This window comes from Notamacropus eugenii, chromosome 5 (assembly GCF_028372415.1).
Source record: "Notamacropus eugenii isolate mMacEug1 chromosome 5, mMacEug1.pri_v2, whole genome shotgun sequence".
NCBI classification, from domain to species: domain Eukaryota; kingdom Metazoa; phylum Chordata; class Mammalia; order Diprotodontia; family Macropodidae; genus Notamacropus; species Notamacropus eugenii.
The window spans coordinates 196,527,668-196,544,877 of NC_092876.1; the positions used below are offsets into that span (position 1 = coordinate 196,527,668).

A 17,210-nucleotide genomic window follows, 5' to 3' on the forward strand; every position below is an offset into this window, starting at 1 on the left:
ATCTTGAAGATTGAAGCTAATATGATTTTTTAATATCCAGTGTGATTGCATAATTATGCCTGCCAGTAGGTTGGATTCCAGCCATCCTATGTAAATTCAATAGGTAAATAGGTAGCTTCATAGTTAGGCTGCAGCAGGAGAGGCAGCATGATTTGTAGTGGGGCAGAGACCTGGTCTTGGAGTCAGCAGGACGTGGATTCAATTTCTGTCTCTGACAGAGACTAGGCATAATTTCCTCAACAAATCGCTTAACCTCTTATGTTCTAGAAAACTTTCTAAGAACATAAATCTCAGAGAATGTGCCAGTCTGCATTGATAAAGGAGAGTTCTTTATAGCAGTTCCTACAGTTTGGGTTATGAGTCATCTCATGTCATAAGATGAATCAAATTAAACGATGGGGCATGTTCTACTTATATAATAAGCAAACCTGAAATTGCATTTGAGACAAATTGCATTTGTCTCAGTTGCCTATGAATTAGGTTTGCTTGGAGTGAGCACCCTGTTCCCTTCAAGATATAGGGTACTCACCCCCAAATCACTTCTTACTGCAGACATCCTCTAAAATTAAAGCTCTGGAATGTTAGATAGAAAAGATAATATTGTAAAAGGAAAGCAGCATTGTTACAGGACTTAAGACCTGTAAGGGAATACCTAAAGTAGTTTGTTGTTTAGAAGTGAAGACAGATGGGATATCATTGAGGTTTGCAGAATCTTAATTGGTGGAGAGATCAGGCTCTCAAGTTGGCAGTGCCAACATCATGTTCTTCAGTGGGACCTTCTCTTCAGATAAGTGGACAAATCCCCCAGATTTAGTAGAGCTGTATAAAACTTCGTATTTCAAATGATGGTAATCATGTGTAACTATGTTATAGCTACCTGTGAATCAATTTCTAATAGGAAAATTTCAGCTTTATGAAAATGAGCCTAAAGAAATCAGTAATTCAGTAGTTTAACTTTGAATGCTCTTGACTTGCTTGATGTAAATGACTAAAGTGCCATTGCTCTTTCCTGGAAGGCAAAGTAATAATCAATGCATTAAACATCTATCTCTATGAGATTAAAGTTAAAAGTTATGTTCATTCTTTCATGTCAGCAAGCAGATCTGATGTCATTAGGAAAAGTTGTGTTGGCTTTGGCTTGCAACTCTTTGGCAGGAATTCAGCGGGAAAATTTGCAGAAAGCAATGGAACTGGTGACAATCAACTATTCCTCTGATCTGAAGAATCTGATTTTGTAAGTTTTAAATACAATGAGCTAAAAAGATTATCATGGACTCTATGGAATATGACCAAAATGTAGGCTTAAGAATTAATCCAGACATCTTTTCCATGTGTTGTTTTAATAGTGAAACAACCTATATGACTTACCCTTTAAAAATAAAACACAGTTTATTTATTAGGAAACCTGCATTCTGATTTATTCATCATTATTGCTAACCATATAACCTCCTTGGAATAAATCCAAAAACATGATCAGATGAGTTATGGATAGTTAAAATCATAAAACTGTAAAAGCATATTGAGTTTTTTCTGAAATTATTACCATTAGTTACATCAAACTGATTTATTATAGGTAGATAATTTTACATCATAGATATTTGCTCTGAGTACCCCTATACATATATATATATATGGTTTTTTTAATTCTTAAGTTCAATAAATTTTTGATAAGTTGGTAGGCGGCCTCTAGAAAGATGCCCAGAGTTCCTCTTTTTAATATGTTTTAAGAACATATAAGCGTTTGTATGTCAGAAGAGCCCAGGCCAGTGAACTGTGCTGTGGCCATAGAGAATGAAGCCTTCAGAGGGCCTGTAGGATGGCCCTGGCTAGTCAGTTTGAATTGAATTGGATGAAAATCTACTATTCCAGATCCAAGTTATCCAGGGAAATTGTGAAGGAGTAGGTGGCATCCTAGCTCCTTAGTGTTAAAAGACAGTGACACGACAACAGATATCAGGAAATCTGTATTTAACTAATAATGAGCCCTTTAAAATCTTCCCTAAGTAATTTGAAAATCTTCAAGTCCTTTAAGTCCCTTCTCAGGGACTGTAGTTTCAGACAAGTGTATAAGAACTCACATCGATGTAGCTTTTTAAGGTTTCAAAATCACTTTTACCACTACAACCCTGTGATGTTGGTTGTGTATATATTACCTGTCTGCAGATGTGGAAACTATGGCATTGAACTTGTCCCAGTTGACAGAGTTCTATAGCCTTGGGTGGGCCAGGATCTTTCTGTAACCATTTTGTTAGGTGTGGACCACAGGAGACTTCCTATATTGCACTACTATTGATAATAGCACTGGTGTGCAAGAGAGGGAGATTTACTTAGTGTCAGGTGTCTGATTCTGTTAATATTCAGGCATGATCATTTGTCCATATCTTGTTTCAGTGTTAAATATTTGGCCTTCATATATTATGACAGTTGTGATTCCTAAACAGTATTGTGACAGCCAGGGTGCTTATTAATAATGGTATGTCTCAGTGCACTGGTTTTAACTTTCTAAAGCTGTGACCCAGTTGATGTAGATGAATTGAAACTCAGTCTTTGGTTTTGAAAGTTGTCATTCAAAAGTAGTAGAAAAAAGCTTTTGTTTTCAATAAAAGTTCATCACAGCTTTCTCATCAGGCATTATTTTGAGGAAGAGTGTGAGAAAGGAAAGAGTTTAAACCTGACCCTACCCAACCTCCCCTTCTTATTTCCATGACAGCAGGAAATTAAGAAGAAAGGTATGTTTTCTGCTTCTCCGTTGGTTCTTAAAATTTTATAGGGGAAAGAAGTATGACCATTAAAATTTAAGAAATAATTTTTTTAAGAAGATGAAATGCTTTCTGAAATATGTTTATACCAGTATGATAACAGCTATTTAATTGTGACATCTTCAAGTGACTCTTCTTTATTGTTTATAGGTATTTGCTGACTGACCAAAACAGGCTACGAAGTGTAAATGATATCATGCCAATGATTGGTGCTCGATTCTATACTCAATTGGATGCTGCTCAAATGAGAAATGATGTCATAGAAGAAGACCTAGCCAAGGTAAAGAAAGTAATCATCTGCGCATACATAAAATACTACAAATGGCAAGCTGTTTTCTTTGCATAGAGCAATCAGTAAACTAAAAGGTATGTTACACAGGTATTTTAAAAGCCATAATTCATCAGACTATATTTTAGCCAAACTAAGTTTATGTTATTTAAAAATTTTAATGCATTTCAAGCATTCTGTTTTCTCCATGATCTTGTTGCTACTTCACAATTCTGTTCTGACGTAATTTGGAAGAAGGTAGTTCCAATTCCACAAGCATTTCTTACGTGCAGAATATTGTGCTAATCCTGGGAGATGCATAGTTTAGAAAGGAAATAATCCTTGTCCTAGTAGAATTTGCATTTTAATAAGAGGATGAGATAGATACAAAAAACAGAATTGCTGGGAAATTTGAGAGAAAAAGATCATTGCCAACTAGAGGAAGCGGGGAAGCAATTTTTTAATAGGTTTTAAAAGGTAGGTAGGGCATCAGGATGGAAGGGAGCATCGAATCTGTTCAGCAAATATCAGTTAGGTACCTCCTCTTGATAGAAACCTGGGCTTGGTGTTGTAAGAGTAGGAGAGACTGATGTCATATTTAAAGAGAATCCCTGGAGAGAAGCCATAGAGACAGCAAGATAGCAGCTTGGCTGCATTGTGGGATGTGCTCTAAAAGGAGTCTCACAATCACTGATCATTAGTTAAGTTCAATTTGATATCATGCATGAAGAATAGACAATAAGGATTGGGACTCACTTGCAAAGTATGAAATGTGAAGTAATGTATCATGATGCTGGCAAGTAGGCTTTAAAAGCCGAAGGGCGAAATTTATGTTTGTTTCAGAGGGCAATTGGGAGTCATTGGAGCTTATTGAACTGGAGAGTTTAGGCTTGGAAAATCACTTTAACAGTTGTATCAAGGATGGATTGGAGAGTCAAAGAGACTTGAGAAAGGGAGATTTAATTTGGGGACTCTTGTAGTAAGTAGTTCAGATAATAAATGATGAGTGCTGGAGCTAGAGTGGTGGCTATGTCAGAGAAAAGAGGAAGGATGAAAGAAATATTGTAGAAATAGAAATGACAGAATTTGTTTACTCTTTGGTTATATAGACTGATTATAAGTGAGCTGTCAAATATGGCTCCAAGGTTATAAACCTGGGTGACTGGAAGGATGGTGATAACCTTGGCAGTTTGATAGGGAAGTGGGTTTTTTGGGGGAAAATAACACATTCTGTTTTTGATATGTTGAGTTTGAGATGCCTGTAGGACATCCACTTTGAAATGTTCATGAGCTGCATCATGAGCTGCTTAAGCTTCATCATAATGGAAGTTAAGGGACCCTACAAAGCAGAGATAAGGAGAGGGAGTACATTACAAGTATGTGGAATGGCAGAGACACTCCCTAAAGGTGGGAGATGTAGTATCACACACAAGGAACAGAGAGAGGGCTTGTTTGGATTGCAGAATGTGAGACAGGCAGTATTGTCCTTTGAGGTTACAGAGGTAGTTTGGTTCTAGGTTGTCAAGGGATTTGAAAAGAGGCAGTTATATTTTGTACTAGAGATAATAGGAAGCCACTGGAGTTGATAAGTAAGGGGAGTTGCATGGTCAGATCTCTGCTTAAGGAAGATTTACCTGGCGGCAGTGTGTAGGAGAGAGACCAAAGAGGTGAGAGATTTGAGACAAGGCAGACCAAGTAAGACAGTGTTGAAACAATCTAGGTGAGAGATGATGAGGGCTTGAACAAAGGTGGTACCTGGTTGAAGGGAAGGAGTCAGGGGTGAGAGATGTTATGGAGGAAGAAATGGTAAGCACTTGATTAAACAAGTAGGTGGAGGGAGAGTAAGGAATCAGGAATAATGCTGAGGCCATAAACCTAGGTGAATGGGAAGATTATGCTGGCTTTGACAGAAATAGGGAAGTGATCATGCATCTTCTTGCTTGAAGGCTTCCAAGGAACGTGACCCCATTGTCTCCCAAGGTAGTCTGTCCTAATTTCAGATAGCAGTAATGGTTAGAAAGTTTTCCGCACAGCAAGTCGACATTTTCCTTTTCTCAACTTCTCATTGCCCCTGTTTCTGCTCGCTGGGGTCAAACAGAACACTTTTCATCCCTCCTTCACATGATCGCATCCTGGAAGATAGCCTTCATGTTTCTTTTTGCGTCTTCTAGGCTAAATAACCCCATTTTCTTCACCTGATTCTCATATGACATAGACTCAAGACTCATAAACTTTCCTGGTTACTCTGCCCTGGACATTATGTACCTTTACTTAGTCATATGGAATAGTCTTTTCATCCTGGTGACCTTCTCCTGGCTGCCTTATAATATGAAAACTTCTACCCTAAAATGTGATGCTTGGAATAGTATGTCCATAGCAGAATACAGCAGAAATATAATTTCCTTCATTCTGGATTCTATATTAATGTCATCTCAAATAATATTAGTTTTTTGGATGGTACATACTGAGCTAGCCATCCACTAAAAGCTCCATATCCTCTGAGGGTAAGTGCTGCATTCTTTTTTTGAGGTGGTCCCCCTCCCTGTAATCCTCTCCCCCCCTTGTATCTACCTCCTGACCTTCTTGGCTTGGCTTCCTTCAAGTCCTAGCTGAAATCCTACCTTTTTCAGGAGATTTTCCTGATCCCTCTTAATCCTAGTGCCTTCCGCCAGTTGATTTATTTCCTATTTATCCTGTTTGTTTGTACATAGTCTCCCTCATAGGATTGCGAGCTCCATGGGATTAGGGGTTATCTTTTTTCCTTTTTTTGTATCCCCAGTGTCTGGCACATAGTAAGTGATTATTAAAATGCTAGTTGACTCACCTTTAATTGGCAGTTAGCACAAATATCTCACTATAAGTAAGCTCTATCTAATTAGATCACATTGCTCTATTCCTACTGGAATCTAGATAACTCCTTCAGTTTCGCTGCTGATTTATTTGCTCTTTATAATGGATCATCCAAGTAGAGATAGGTTTATAAATATTTGTAGATATGGGGGTCTGGATTTCAGGAAATGGAAGTCAAGGCCAAAGTCATATGCCCAGTTGTGATAGCTGAAATAATGTGGGTGACTGAGAGTGACAGGTGTTAGAGTGTAGAAAGGAGATGAGTACAGAAAATCTAGGAATGTTAACATTAAGAAATTGGGAAGAAGATTAGCCAGAGCCAGAAAAAGGAATATTTAGAGTGTTAAGTGGAGAAATAGGAGAATGTTGTGTCATAGCAACCATGAAAGAAGTTTTCCAGAAAGATGAGTCATTAGTTCCAGATGATGAACAAAGGTCAATAAGGATGAGACCCCAAAAATGGTCATTGGATTTGGTAATTAGGTGATAATGGGAAATCTTTGAGAGAGCCGTTTCAGTAAAGCAGTAGAAATGGAAGCCAGATTGCAAGGATTAGAGAAGAGGTGATGAGGAAGCAAACACATTTGGTGTTGGCAACTTTTTCAAGAATGTAGTCATGAAACAGAAGAAAGAAACTGACATGGTAGTGGGATCAAGAGAAAAACTTTCTTAATATTGGGAAAATCTGAGTATAACAACACTAACACCTATCAAACAAGATGAGAACAAAAGAATTCACATTTTTAGAGCACTTTAAAATTCACAAATTACTTTACCCACTAAACTCATCATAAATAGCTGTCATTTATATAGTGTTTTAAGGTTTGCACTGTGCTATATAGGGGTAATTTCATTTTATCTTCACAACAATCCTAGAAGGTAGATACTGTTATTTGCCTCCATTTTATAGAGGAAGAAAATAAGGGAGACAGAGGTAAAGTCAGGGGTAGGGAACCTGCGGCCACATATGGCCTTGAGACCACTACCTCTCGATTAAGTGATTTGCCCAGGATCACAGAGATAGCAGGTGTCCAAGAAGTATTTGATCCAAGGTCTTCCTGATTCCAAGTCTGTCCATCCTGTCCATTATACCACCTAGCTTCTTATGAAATATAGTCGGTGCAGGTATTTTCATTTTGCAAACAAGATTACTGAGTTTCAGAGAGGTTAAGTGGCCTCCCCTGGCCCATTCTACTCGTACCTTTTGGAGTCACTGACACACCAGAAGAAGAAATGATACAGAATCATTGATTTCACATGGAAGGGACCTTCCTCCCTTATTCCAACTCCTCATTTTGTAGATAAAGAAGCAGGTACAAAGAACTTGTGACTTACTCAGGGTTACCCATGGAATAAGAAGCAGTCCTAGGATTTGATTCCAGCAAGACCAGTGCTCTTTCTATAATGCCACCCTAATGGGAAAGAGCCATGAAGTTGGAGAGAATAAAGATACATGAGAATGGTGGAGACTTGAAATCAAAAGAGATTAGCCTTCAGAAAGAGTAGGTATGATTTCTTCATTTCTTTGTAAATGGATAAAGAGAGTAGGTGATTCTGAGAAAGTTTGAAAAATGACTCCTCCTGGTTGGGATTGTGATTGGAGACTGAGGAGAGATGACCAGTTTGGACCAGTCAGAATGGAGAATTAGCTAGGAAATCAGTAACAGAATTGATGCAACAAGGACTCACCTGAATTATGCAACAAATTTTAGTGAGTGAAATGAATTTGATTTCATGAGCACAAGTGCTCAGCATTACAGAAACATGACTGAAAGGGGGAAAATGTTCAGGTTTACCCAAAATTTTGTATTAGTACGATAAGAAGTGGTGGTCCAAGGGGTGAGTGAATCTTGGTTAGTGGTAGACCAGTTCAAATTCATTCAACAAATATCAAGCATCTGCTGCATGCAAAGTACCATTTTAGCTACTTGAGAGACTAGGCATGAAGGTAAGTGGAATCAGGGTACAAAGATAGAGAATAGGAAGGAAAGGCTAAAGTGGAGCTAAGTTTTAGGTTTAGTGTGAGATGAAAAGAGTAAGAAGGTTAGGATGAGTCCTTTTTGTTAGAATGCATTGTCAGAGTTTAAGATATAGGAATTGATGTGACGCTTGTGGAATAGCAAGGTTTGAAGGTGTAACTGTCTCAGGTTATAGATGAAGCAATTGATATAGGAAAGGAGTCAGTTAGAGTAAGAGGAATTGTATTTTGAAAGTGTTAGGTTGTTAACTTGAGAATTTGAAATTCTGAGTTTGAGAGGAGTGGATAGGCTGGAAGGAAGGATTGTTTGAGGTATTAGGCATTGAGTAAAAGTTGGGAGAGTGACTTGGGTACTGATAGATTGGCCAATGTGGGAATTTATTTTACTTAACTATGCATGTTTTGTTGTTCTTTATTTTTTTCCCCAGTAGGGAGAGACAGGGAAAGAAGGGCAGGGGAGAAAATGAATGCCACTTAATTTAAGAAAATTAATTTAAAAGGCAGATTATATGGACATTACTGGGACTTATTAGGCAAATTGGAGAACAAGGAATATATTACTATTAATACTGCTGTTGCTGCAGCTCCTACCTCTACTAAAATAATAATAGTAATAATATCCTTTTTATGACACTGAAAGGTTCGCAAAGTTCTTCACATATATTACCCTATTTGAGCTTCACCACAACCTTGAAAGGTAGGTGCTATTATTATCTCCATTATCCAGATGAGGAAGCTAAGACAGACGGAAGTTAAGTGTTTGCTTAGAGTTACACAGCTAGTAAGTGACCACTGTGAGATTTGAACTCCAGTCCTCCTGATTCAAGGTCGTTAGTTGTATCTACTTCACCACCAAGATGCCAACCATTCCCATATAGGTCCTCTGAGTTGTTGAGAGTGGGAGTACCTGCCAGTGGATAGGGTTGTGAAGATTGTGCTGTTCTCATCATAAAATTAGATTTCCATTAAAGTGATGAGATGGAAAGAATACTGGAGGAAAATTTTGTGGCTCTAAAGGAGTTTGAGAATCGAGCTTGGATCCCACAGTGCCTGGTGGAATGGACCTGGAGGGAAGTGATCAGGCATCTTCTTGCTTAAAGGCTTCCGTGGAATGTGAATCCATTGTCTCCCAATGTAGTCTGTCCTACTTTCAGATAGCAGTAATTGTTGGGAAATTTTCTTCACAGCAAGTCGACATTTGCCTTTTCTCAACTGCTGCTCATTGCTCTGGTTCTGCTTGCTGGGGTCAAACAGAACAGCTTTCATCCTTCCTTCACATGATTGCATCCTGGAATAGTTTTAGAGTAGGCCTGGCGAGGAAGAGTGTTACTCTAAACAGGACTGAAGGCTTAGCTGGAGATAGTAGGGAGCAGGCAAGCTGTGTCTCAGTCATAAGACAAGGATTCCTATTGCATACTGGGTAAATATCAGAATAATAAAAGATAGATTATATGTTGACAAAATTTGTAGAATTGACTGATCATAAATTTTTGAGGAGAATTTAGGGAATTTTAGTGTAAGTTATTTTAACAAATCAATATAATAACTGTCTACATAGATTTCTGAATGCTTTTTTTAATGAAATGGGTATATTTAAACTTAAATCATAATCTAAAGGTTAGAAATTGTAGACTTTTCTCATGGAACTGGTAAAAAGCATTTAATAAGTGCTTCCTGTGTGCAAGACACAACACTAAATGCTGGACATACAAAGAAAGGTAGAAAACAGCCCCAGCCTTGAAGGAGCTCACAGCCAGGTACATACCAGAGACCTAAACAGGGTAAAATGAAGGTAATCTCAGAGGGATGATACTAGCAAGGGGGGAGTCAGGGTGCGGGAGCAAGAATAGAACAGAATACTACAGAGTGTTTTTCTCTGATTTGTAGCATTTATATTAAAACTAAAATATTAACATGCTTTTCTATTTTTAGGAGGTTCAGAATGGAAGACTATTTAGGCTTCTAGCAAAATTGGGAACCATCAATGAGAGACCAGAGTAGGTTTATTAATTAATTATTAATTAAGTTTATTAATATTCTTTCATTTATGGGTGTGTGCTGCCTTTTTTTTTTTTTTTTTTGAGAATTTGTGCTGAAACATTAAGAAAAAAATGAAAAAAATTCTCATGGAAAATAAAGTTGAGCATTGTTTGTAAACAGTACTATATTGAGAACATTTACTTAAGACATAGCCCAAATAAAGACACATGTGTATGTACATTTTATGTCTGCTTTATGAATAAAACCAATTGTAGTTACTGAATTTGGATCTACCATTTGAGAAGAAACATAAGAATTAAAAGTAATATTATGCTTTTATGGTTTTAGCAATAGAATGAATGTCATAGAACTTAACTCTTCCCCTGACTTTCTTTTTAACTATAGTTAGGAAGTATTTGCACTGACCAGATAGACTTTAGAAAAAATTTAAAGGAGATGATCTAGGAAAATTCATTCTTTCATTCTTTTTATTAAAATGCCTTTTCCAAAGTTGCCATTGATATTTTAGAACTGATTTAGCCACACTGCTATATACTTTAAATTGATTTAAGAGTCACCAGGGGCAATGATCTTTACTTTTTATTTTCTTTTTAGTCTAATTTTATATCTTCAGGGACATGGGTAGAAATGTGTGTACCACAGGCTTCTTGAAAACTAACAAAGTGACTTGTCTGTGTCACGTAGCTGGTTAAGGGTATCATGTAAGTGACATTTCATAAATAATCAAGAGAAGTCTAATTTATGGTCCTTTGATATATATATATACACATATATATTACATTAAATGAGCATCCACCTACTTGACTGTGAGTGGTGGATAAATGGCATTGCTAATCTACTACCCTCCACTCTTCAAACTCAACAAACCCTATCAAGATTTTTCCATTAGATTATTGAAATCAACTCTGTTCAACCATAATGAATGAAATTTACCGTGTCAAAAAAGTGTGACTTGTTGTGTAATTTTCAAAGTGACCTTAAGAGGAGAAATAATTGTTTTCATATCTTCAGTTTTTCTCTCTTTATTTTCACTCATCCTCTCATTTACCCAGTTCTTTTGTATTAGAAGTGTATGACATAAGATTTGGTAGGAGACACAAAGCCAATGAAAAAGTTTGAAGGAAGTAAAAAGTCACAGAGAATCTTTGTCAGTTTTACTAGTGGTTCTTTGGCCATATTTTGTTGACAATTTGCTTTGATTCCTTTGCAGCCCTGCCAAGGAAAATTCTAGTGTCAATTTATCTTTGTTGCTATTTCCTTTTTAGACCCCTGCTTGGCTTAGTGTATTGAAGGGCAAATAGGCCCATGTGCTTTTGTCCCACCGCAATTTTTTACCCCCTTTTTTTTTTTTGCTTGCCTACCATTGAAGTGGAACACCTTTTTGGCTCTTCTTAAAGGTTTTCCTCCTCTGATCCCCTGCCAGCTCAGAGGGAGAACTAGAATCACATTGGCTTCTCCTACTATATCCAGACTAGTAACATGTTCCGCTTTCTCTCTTCTTTTTGTCCGGTGGGCTGAGGTAGATTATCAAACTAGTTTTCCATTCAAATTAAATAGCATATTTTTCTTTTGTTTCTTCCCAGCCTATATTTTGAGGGGAGAGTTCAGAATAACAAGTATACAATTCAGTCTTACTCAAAAAGTCATATTTTCATTTATAACAAGATTTAAAGATAAGTGGTAGAATTTAGATATCTTTGATTTCAAAGGGTCCTTGTAATGTGAGAACATGAAGTCTTAAGAGAGAATGTGAAAATAATAAATTATGATCTACTGAGTTAATCCAAAAGCACTTTATAGTGACTTTCAGCAGAATTAAATATATTTGAATGTTAATTAAAAGAACTTCTATTTAATAACAATATTAAAGATGAGGCACATCACTGAATGCTTTACTATGATCATTTTTTAAAATGTCAAATATTCAAGCATTAGTGAGCAAGTAGTGATTTTCAAAGATATATGCTTTGAAGTATGCTTTGAAGAATGTCAGAATACATTTATAAATATATATAAAACTTATAATTTTTTATTTTACAGGGTACTGTTAAAGGAATTAAGAATTAATAAATTTTTAAATGGAAAAATTATTCAGAATATTATAATAAATAGGTTTCTCTTGTAATAAGCCAAAGATGTAAACATTCATATTGAAGCATTCATTTGTGCCTTGTATATCATCTTTGTTGCTAAAATGAAAAAATCAATCCTCTACCAGGTTTCAGAAGGACCCCACTTGGTCAGAAACTGGAGATAGGTATCTGCTGAAACTCTTTAGGGATCATCTCTTTCATCAGGTGACAGAAGCGGGTGCCCCATGGATTGACCTCAGTCACATTATTTCTTGTCTTAACAAGGTAAACCTGTATCTACTTTAAAATTATAATGCTCTTCACTTGTTAATTTGGACTTTGGATTTTGTAAAAGATTTTTAAATATTTTATTTTATAATAGGGATCTGCTATTACTGTTGCTTTTAGAGAAATTGAATAAGAAGCTAATAACTCATTTCACTTACCCTGTGAGAATGGAGGTGTTCATGACTTCACTAAATCATTTCTAATTTATTTAAAGAAATCTCTTTTTGGATCAAATGTCAAATACTATGGGGCCTTTTACATTCCATGAAATTTATTATTTTGATGCATTTCTATCCTTTTAAAGTGGTCTGTTATAATTTTCATAAAGTATTTTTTTAAAATGAAAGTCTAGATAACCATCCTTGGAATTAGAAATACTTTGTTTCAGGGTTTGCCTCTAACCCATGCTTGCCGGGTGACCTTGGGCAAGTCACTTATTAATCTTTCCAGGTCCCAGGCAACTCTGAACCTATAGTTCCCAAGCAGTTTCTGATAGACATTGATAGAAGGGGTTTCCTTACTAGTAATTTCCCTACAGCAAAGAAATTACAGGTCAAAACTATAAAAAATTTAAAAACAATTACCATTAACATCATAGGGCCTTGTGTGTGATAAAATATAATTTCAGAATTGGTCATAATTTGAGGAGCTACTTGGTACAGGGTACTAAAAAGATTATCTCAAAGAAACAATGCAGACTTTTTACATGTACTTACAGTGTGTTTCTCACTACATAGGAATTCAAAATACAAGCATAAAAGTATAAATAATCAGATACAATTGTAAAGAAATGAGAGTGGAAATGATTTAGAATGATGAATTGCTTGAGTGATTGGAGTCAGAATTGAATTAGTTACGAAAAAGTTCAAGGTTTGTAATTTTGAAAGTGCATTATTTGGCAGAAGGTGGATAGAGAGGAATTTTATGGTGAGGTGGTCTAGAACACATCATATTTTAAACAGGCAAAAGTAAAAACCCACCTAGGACATGGATATCACTATGTAAGTAGCTCAGAATCTGGAGGCAGCACATAAAGTGTGAAGACTAACTTTGTTTCTAAGGGGGAGAGTGTAAGCCAACCATAGCAAATGTTGTCAGACTCTTAGTTTCCAAGTGAATTTTATTTATTTAGTCTGTTTTTTTAAAACAGGTGTCTGTTGCCCTTGTTTTGAATATCTCCAAAGTCTATGATCTAACATAGCTGCCTCCATTATTGTTCCGTTATAGCTTATTTCAGAACTGTGTTGTTGGACTTTGGGATGGAGATTGTGAGTTGGCGTTGAACTGGCTGCCCCAGTATGGCATTTGATGAGAATTTTTTTTCTCTTGAATTTTCCCTGGGAAGAAGGTTAAGGAGGTTGGTGGTTGCTTGGTTGTTTTTTTAAATCACAGTTTTAATTTCTTATTTTTTGTTCTTGTTTTAGCTAGATGCTGGTGTGCCCGAAAAAATAAGCCTCATTTCCAGGGATGAGAAGAGCGTCCTTGTGGTGACATATAGCGACTTGAAGCGCTGCTTTGAGAACACTTTTCAAGAACTAATTGCGGCTGCCAACGGCCAGTTGTAGTATTTGCTAAAAGCATGCAGGACATTGCCGAGGAACTTGACCAGTAGCAAATTGCACTACCGCTGAGTTGTTGTTGTCATCGCTGTCATCGTCTCATTTCACATTTGGGAAGCAAACAGAAGGTGAGCAGAACTGCTCACACTTGAGTCAGGTACATGGTTACTTGAAAGGGAGAGTGTTTCCCTTATTCTAGAGCGATGGCTGCCACCGGAGGCTTTATCTGTGAAGAATTTATTTTAGAGTGAGGAACACCAGCAGGTGCATGATGTTCCTGCTTTTATTTTTTCCACTTGTATATGCACTAATTTTAATTTTTTAAGACTTTTTTCTGATGTCTGAAGTTTTGCCACATTGTATACTTATTAAGGGAAACTATTTGCAAGGACACTTTTGGGCAACATTTTTGTCACTTGAGGATACTGCAGAATTTGCTCATTTTGATATGATTTGCCCAGGATAACATAAAAGACCAGGTGAATAATTTCATAGAGACACCCTTCTTTTAAAGTACAGTGTAGTGCATAATCCTTGTAGGAGTGTTGTATGCAAGCTCTATATGCCATCCACTGTTAATTATCCAACCAGAAGATGGAGATTTTTTAAAAGAACACACATAGCAAAGTATCATTGAATTGATGGATTTGAATTCCCCTATCATTTGATTTAAGTACTTTCTGAGGAAAGTGATAAACTAATGTTGTTTGAAACACTTGGATGAACATCAGTAATTAAGGAGCATCTTTAGGTGTTTGCTCCAAATACAGCCAGCGCCTTTTTAAAAAGTGTATGTCTGTTTCCCTGATAGTCAGATGCATTTACATTTATGCAATTTTTTTAATAGAGAAAAATTTTTTTAAAGAAATTGTGTTTTTTTAAAAAAAAAGAGGCCTGAAGTTCAGGAGTGTATTACTTTAGGTTATTTACAGTATACTTCTTTTGTATAAAGTTCTGTTCTTTGAACCACAGCTTTATTATGGTACTTTACACTGGATACAGATACAAAGACACTGTTAAGAAGATTAACTAAACACAGCAGTAGTCTGGCATCAAGAGCTTTTTGAAGTTTTTCAGCCTGAATCTGGAGGGATAATGATCTGCTGTGCCTTTGCAGTCACTGCTTAGCCCAAAGTAATGTTACTTTTGATAATAACTCACCACGTGGAATATTCCTGAATAAGTCACTCAAAAGTTTGGAATTTTCCTCTTCTTAACTTTCTTAATATTTGGACATGCAGTTGCCGCCAAACTTGGGTATTCATGGAATTTATAGTAAAAGATAAAACACCTATACTTTGATACTGAAGACTGCCAAATACATAGGAATTTTCTTTCTTAATGCAGTAGTGAAGACCATGTATCCTTTCCCAGCACTGAATGTTTTAATAGCACTGGGTGCTTACCACGCAACTATGAAGAAAATGTGGAAACTCAAAAGGTCAGGACAGACTAAGCACTTGCAACTGATGTTACTGACTTCAATTTTAATAATTCTGCATATTTGTAGTTTTCAGAGAAGTTTTTAATATTTCTCTGTCCACTTTTTATAAGCTTTAAAAATTATTCTCTGCCTTGAGATATGCATCAAGAAAAAGCATGTCTCTTCACCTGAAAGCTTTGAAGACTAGAGAAACGCTTTACACATTTTAAGAAATGTGGTTGAATCCATATTTGGTAGCATCAGTTGTTGAGTTTTAAAAAAAATCAATTATTGTTACATTTGATCTGGATGGATTTTAAAAAGAACATAATGTTCACTATTAAAAGGATTATTAGCAATTGCCACAATATTGTTCTTTTTAATGTAAAAGGAACAAGAATTTGCAGAAGTTAACATGCAAAAGTCTTTTATCATTAGCTCGTGTATTTGAGGAAGAGCAGCTGTCTTTTTATATATGTTTTTGACAAATCATATTGTAATTCTTTTGTACAAAAAAGAAGTACTTGTATTCTAGAAGAAATATGAAATGCTTAATTTATAAGCGGGCTGGAGATTTTTTCCAATATTGTTTTCTTTGAAAATGAAAGGGGATCATCTATTTAGTTTTTGGGTTTGGGAACCTTTAAAAATTTAATTTGTGGACCAATGTTTTGTGAAAGCAAAGAAATGGCAGGGGTAAAATAGGGCTTGAATTTTTCATTCTATATAGACCAGCAAACTTCCCTCTGCAAAGCAAGTCCAAATCTCAAACCCAAGTGTATTTGCAGCATAAATGCCAGTTTGCTTCAGCCCCCAGTAACCTCAGGACTTGGTTAAAAAATAAAAGGTAGACAGCTGATATGTTTTCATAAGTAAATATTGTCAGCCAGAAAACAGTTGGTGTCAGGTCATCCATTTTTTAAGCTCTGTTTTATATTTATTTTTTCATTTAGTCCATTCTTGGGAATGATTTTAACAAGAACTGTCTGAAGTTCTGCTTAGGTGTTTTTTGGGGGAGCCTTCTTTTCCATTGTGTAATTCCATTTAAGAGGTTGTCTAAAAGTTCATCTGTTTCATTCATAGGAAGATTTCAATGTCTAAAACACAGTCACAAGTTAAGGACATAATCCTTCCACTCCTTCCTGTTTTGACAGATAAAAGCACAGAAAGGGCAACCTTAGAAATCATGTGATGTTGGTCATTTAAATTTTTGTACCTGTTTTAAATTCTGTTACATATTTACTACATTGTAAATATTTTTGAGGGTACCTCTTTTTTTGACCTTGTTTCAGTGATTCAGACGTTAACAGCTTCCCTAAAAAGCACCAGTATGTTAAGTTCTAATGTCATGATCCCAATATGTGTTACTCATCTTTAATCCTATTTTCATTCTTCATGTGTACAGCAGTATTTTTAATAAAGAATTACAAAAATACAGTTGTTTTCTTTCTTCTGTAAGATTATGTAGTATTTGGCATGATGGTAAGTATTAAAGATTGTGATTCTCATACACATTTCTGGAGAATTTTTAGCTCTTGAATTATACAACTGCAGATACATAAGGTGACCGTGGATTTGTATGATTATTTATATCATTTCAGTTAAAATATTTATATAGTCTATGCTTGTTAGGTAATACCTGGTTTCTTCACATAGTTTATGTGAACAATAGAAGGACGTACTTATTTTAACTTACTCATTTCCACACTGAAAGCTTCACCATTGATTGCTTTGTTTCTATAACTTAATAATGAGTTACAGAATATTTTTCCATTCTCTAATGACTTGTTTAAGGTTACAGAATCTCTGAAAATTGCAAGGGTCTCATTGAATTTCAGATAATCCCATTCTTTTAAAAATCATGCTTTTTCATTAGAATTCAGGAATCAAATGTCTGAGGCCACATATTTGACTCTTCCTACCTTCTAGTTCTGATTTCCTATGAAAGGTCTCCTTCCTTATAATTTTGAAGTAATTACATTCTCTGTTATGATAGTGTGAAATGTAATTGA

The 17,210-nt window shown here is 35.9% G+C and overlaps 1 protein-coding gene across 2 annotated transcripts in view; it reads left to right on the plus strand.

The window, feature by feature from the left end:
* The window catches only part of PAN3 (poly(A) specific ribonuclease subunit PAN3), a 143,204-nt gene extending 126,571 nt beyond the window's left edge, over positions 1 to 16,633 (plus strand). For both annotated transcript variants that reach the window (XM_072611816.1, XM_072611817.1), the window contains 5 exons: positions 1,095 to 1,234; positions 2,910 to 3,039; positions 9,788 to 9,852; positions 12,075 to 12,213; positions 13,641 to 16,633. In XM_072611816.1, the coding sequence (XP_072467917.1) occupies positions 1,095 to 1,234; positions 2,910 to 3,039; positions 9,788 to 9,852; positions 12,075 to 12,213; positions 13,641 to 13,781 (615 nt within the window). In that variant the 3' untranslated portion in view covers positions 13,782 to 16,633. The remainder of the gene's footprint in view (positions 1 to 1,094; positions 1,235 to 2,909; positions 3,040 to 9,787; positions 9,853 to 12,074; positions 12,214 to 13,640) is intronic.
* The last annotated feature ends 577 nt before the right edge of the window (positions 16,634 to 17,210 follow it).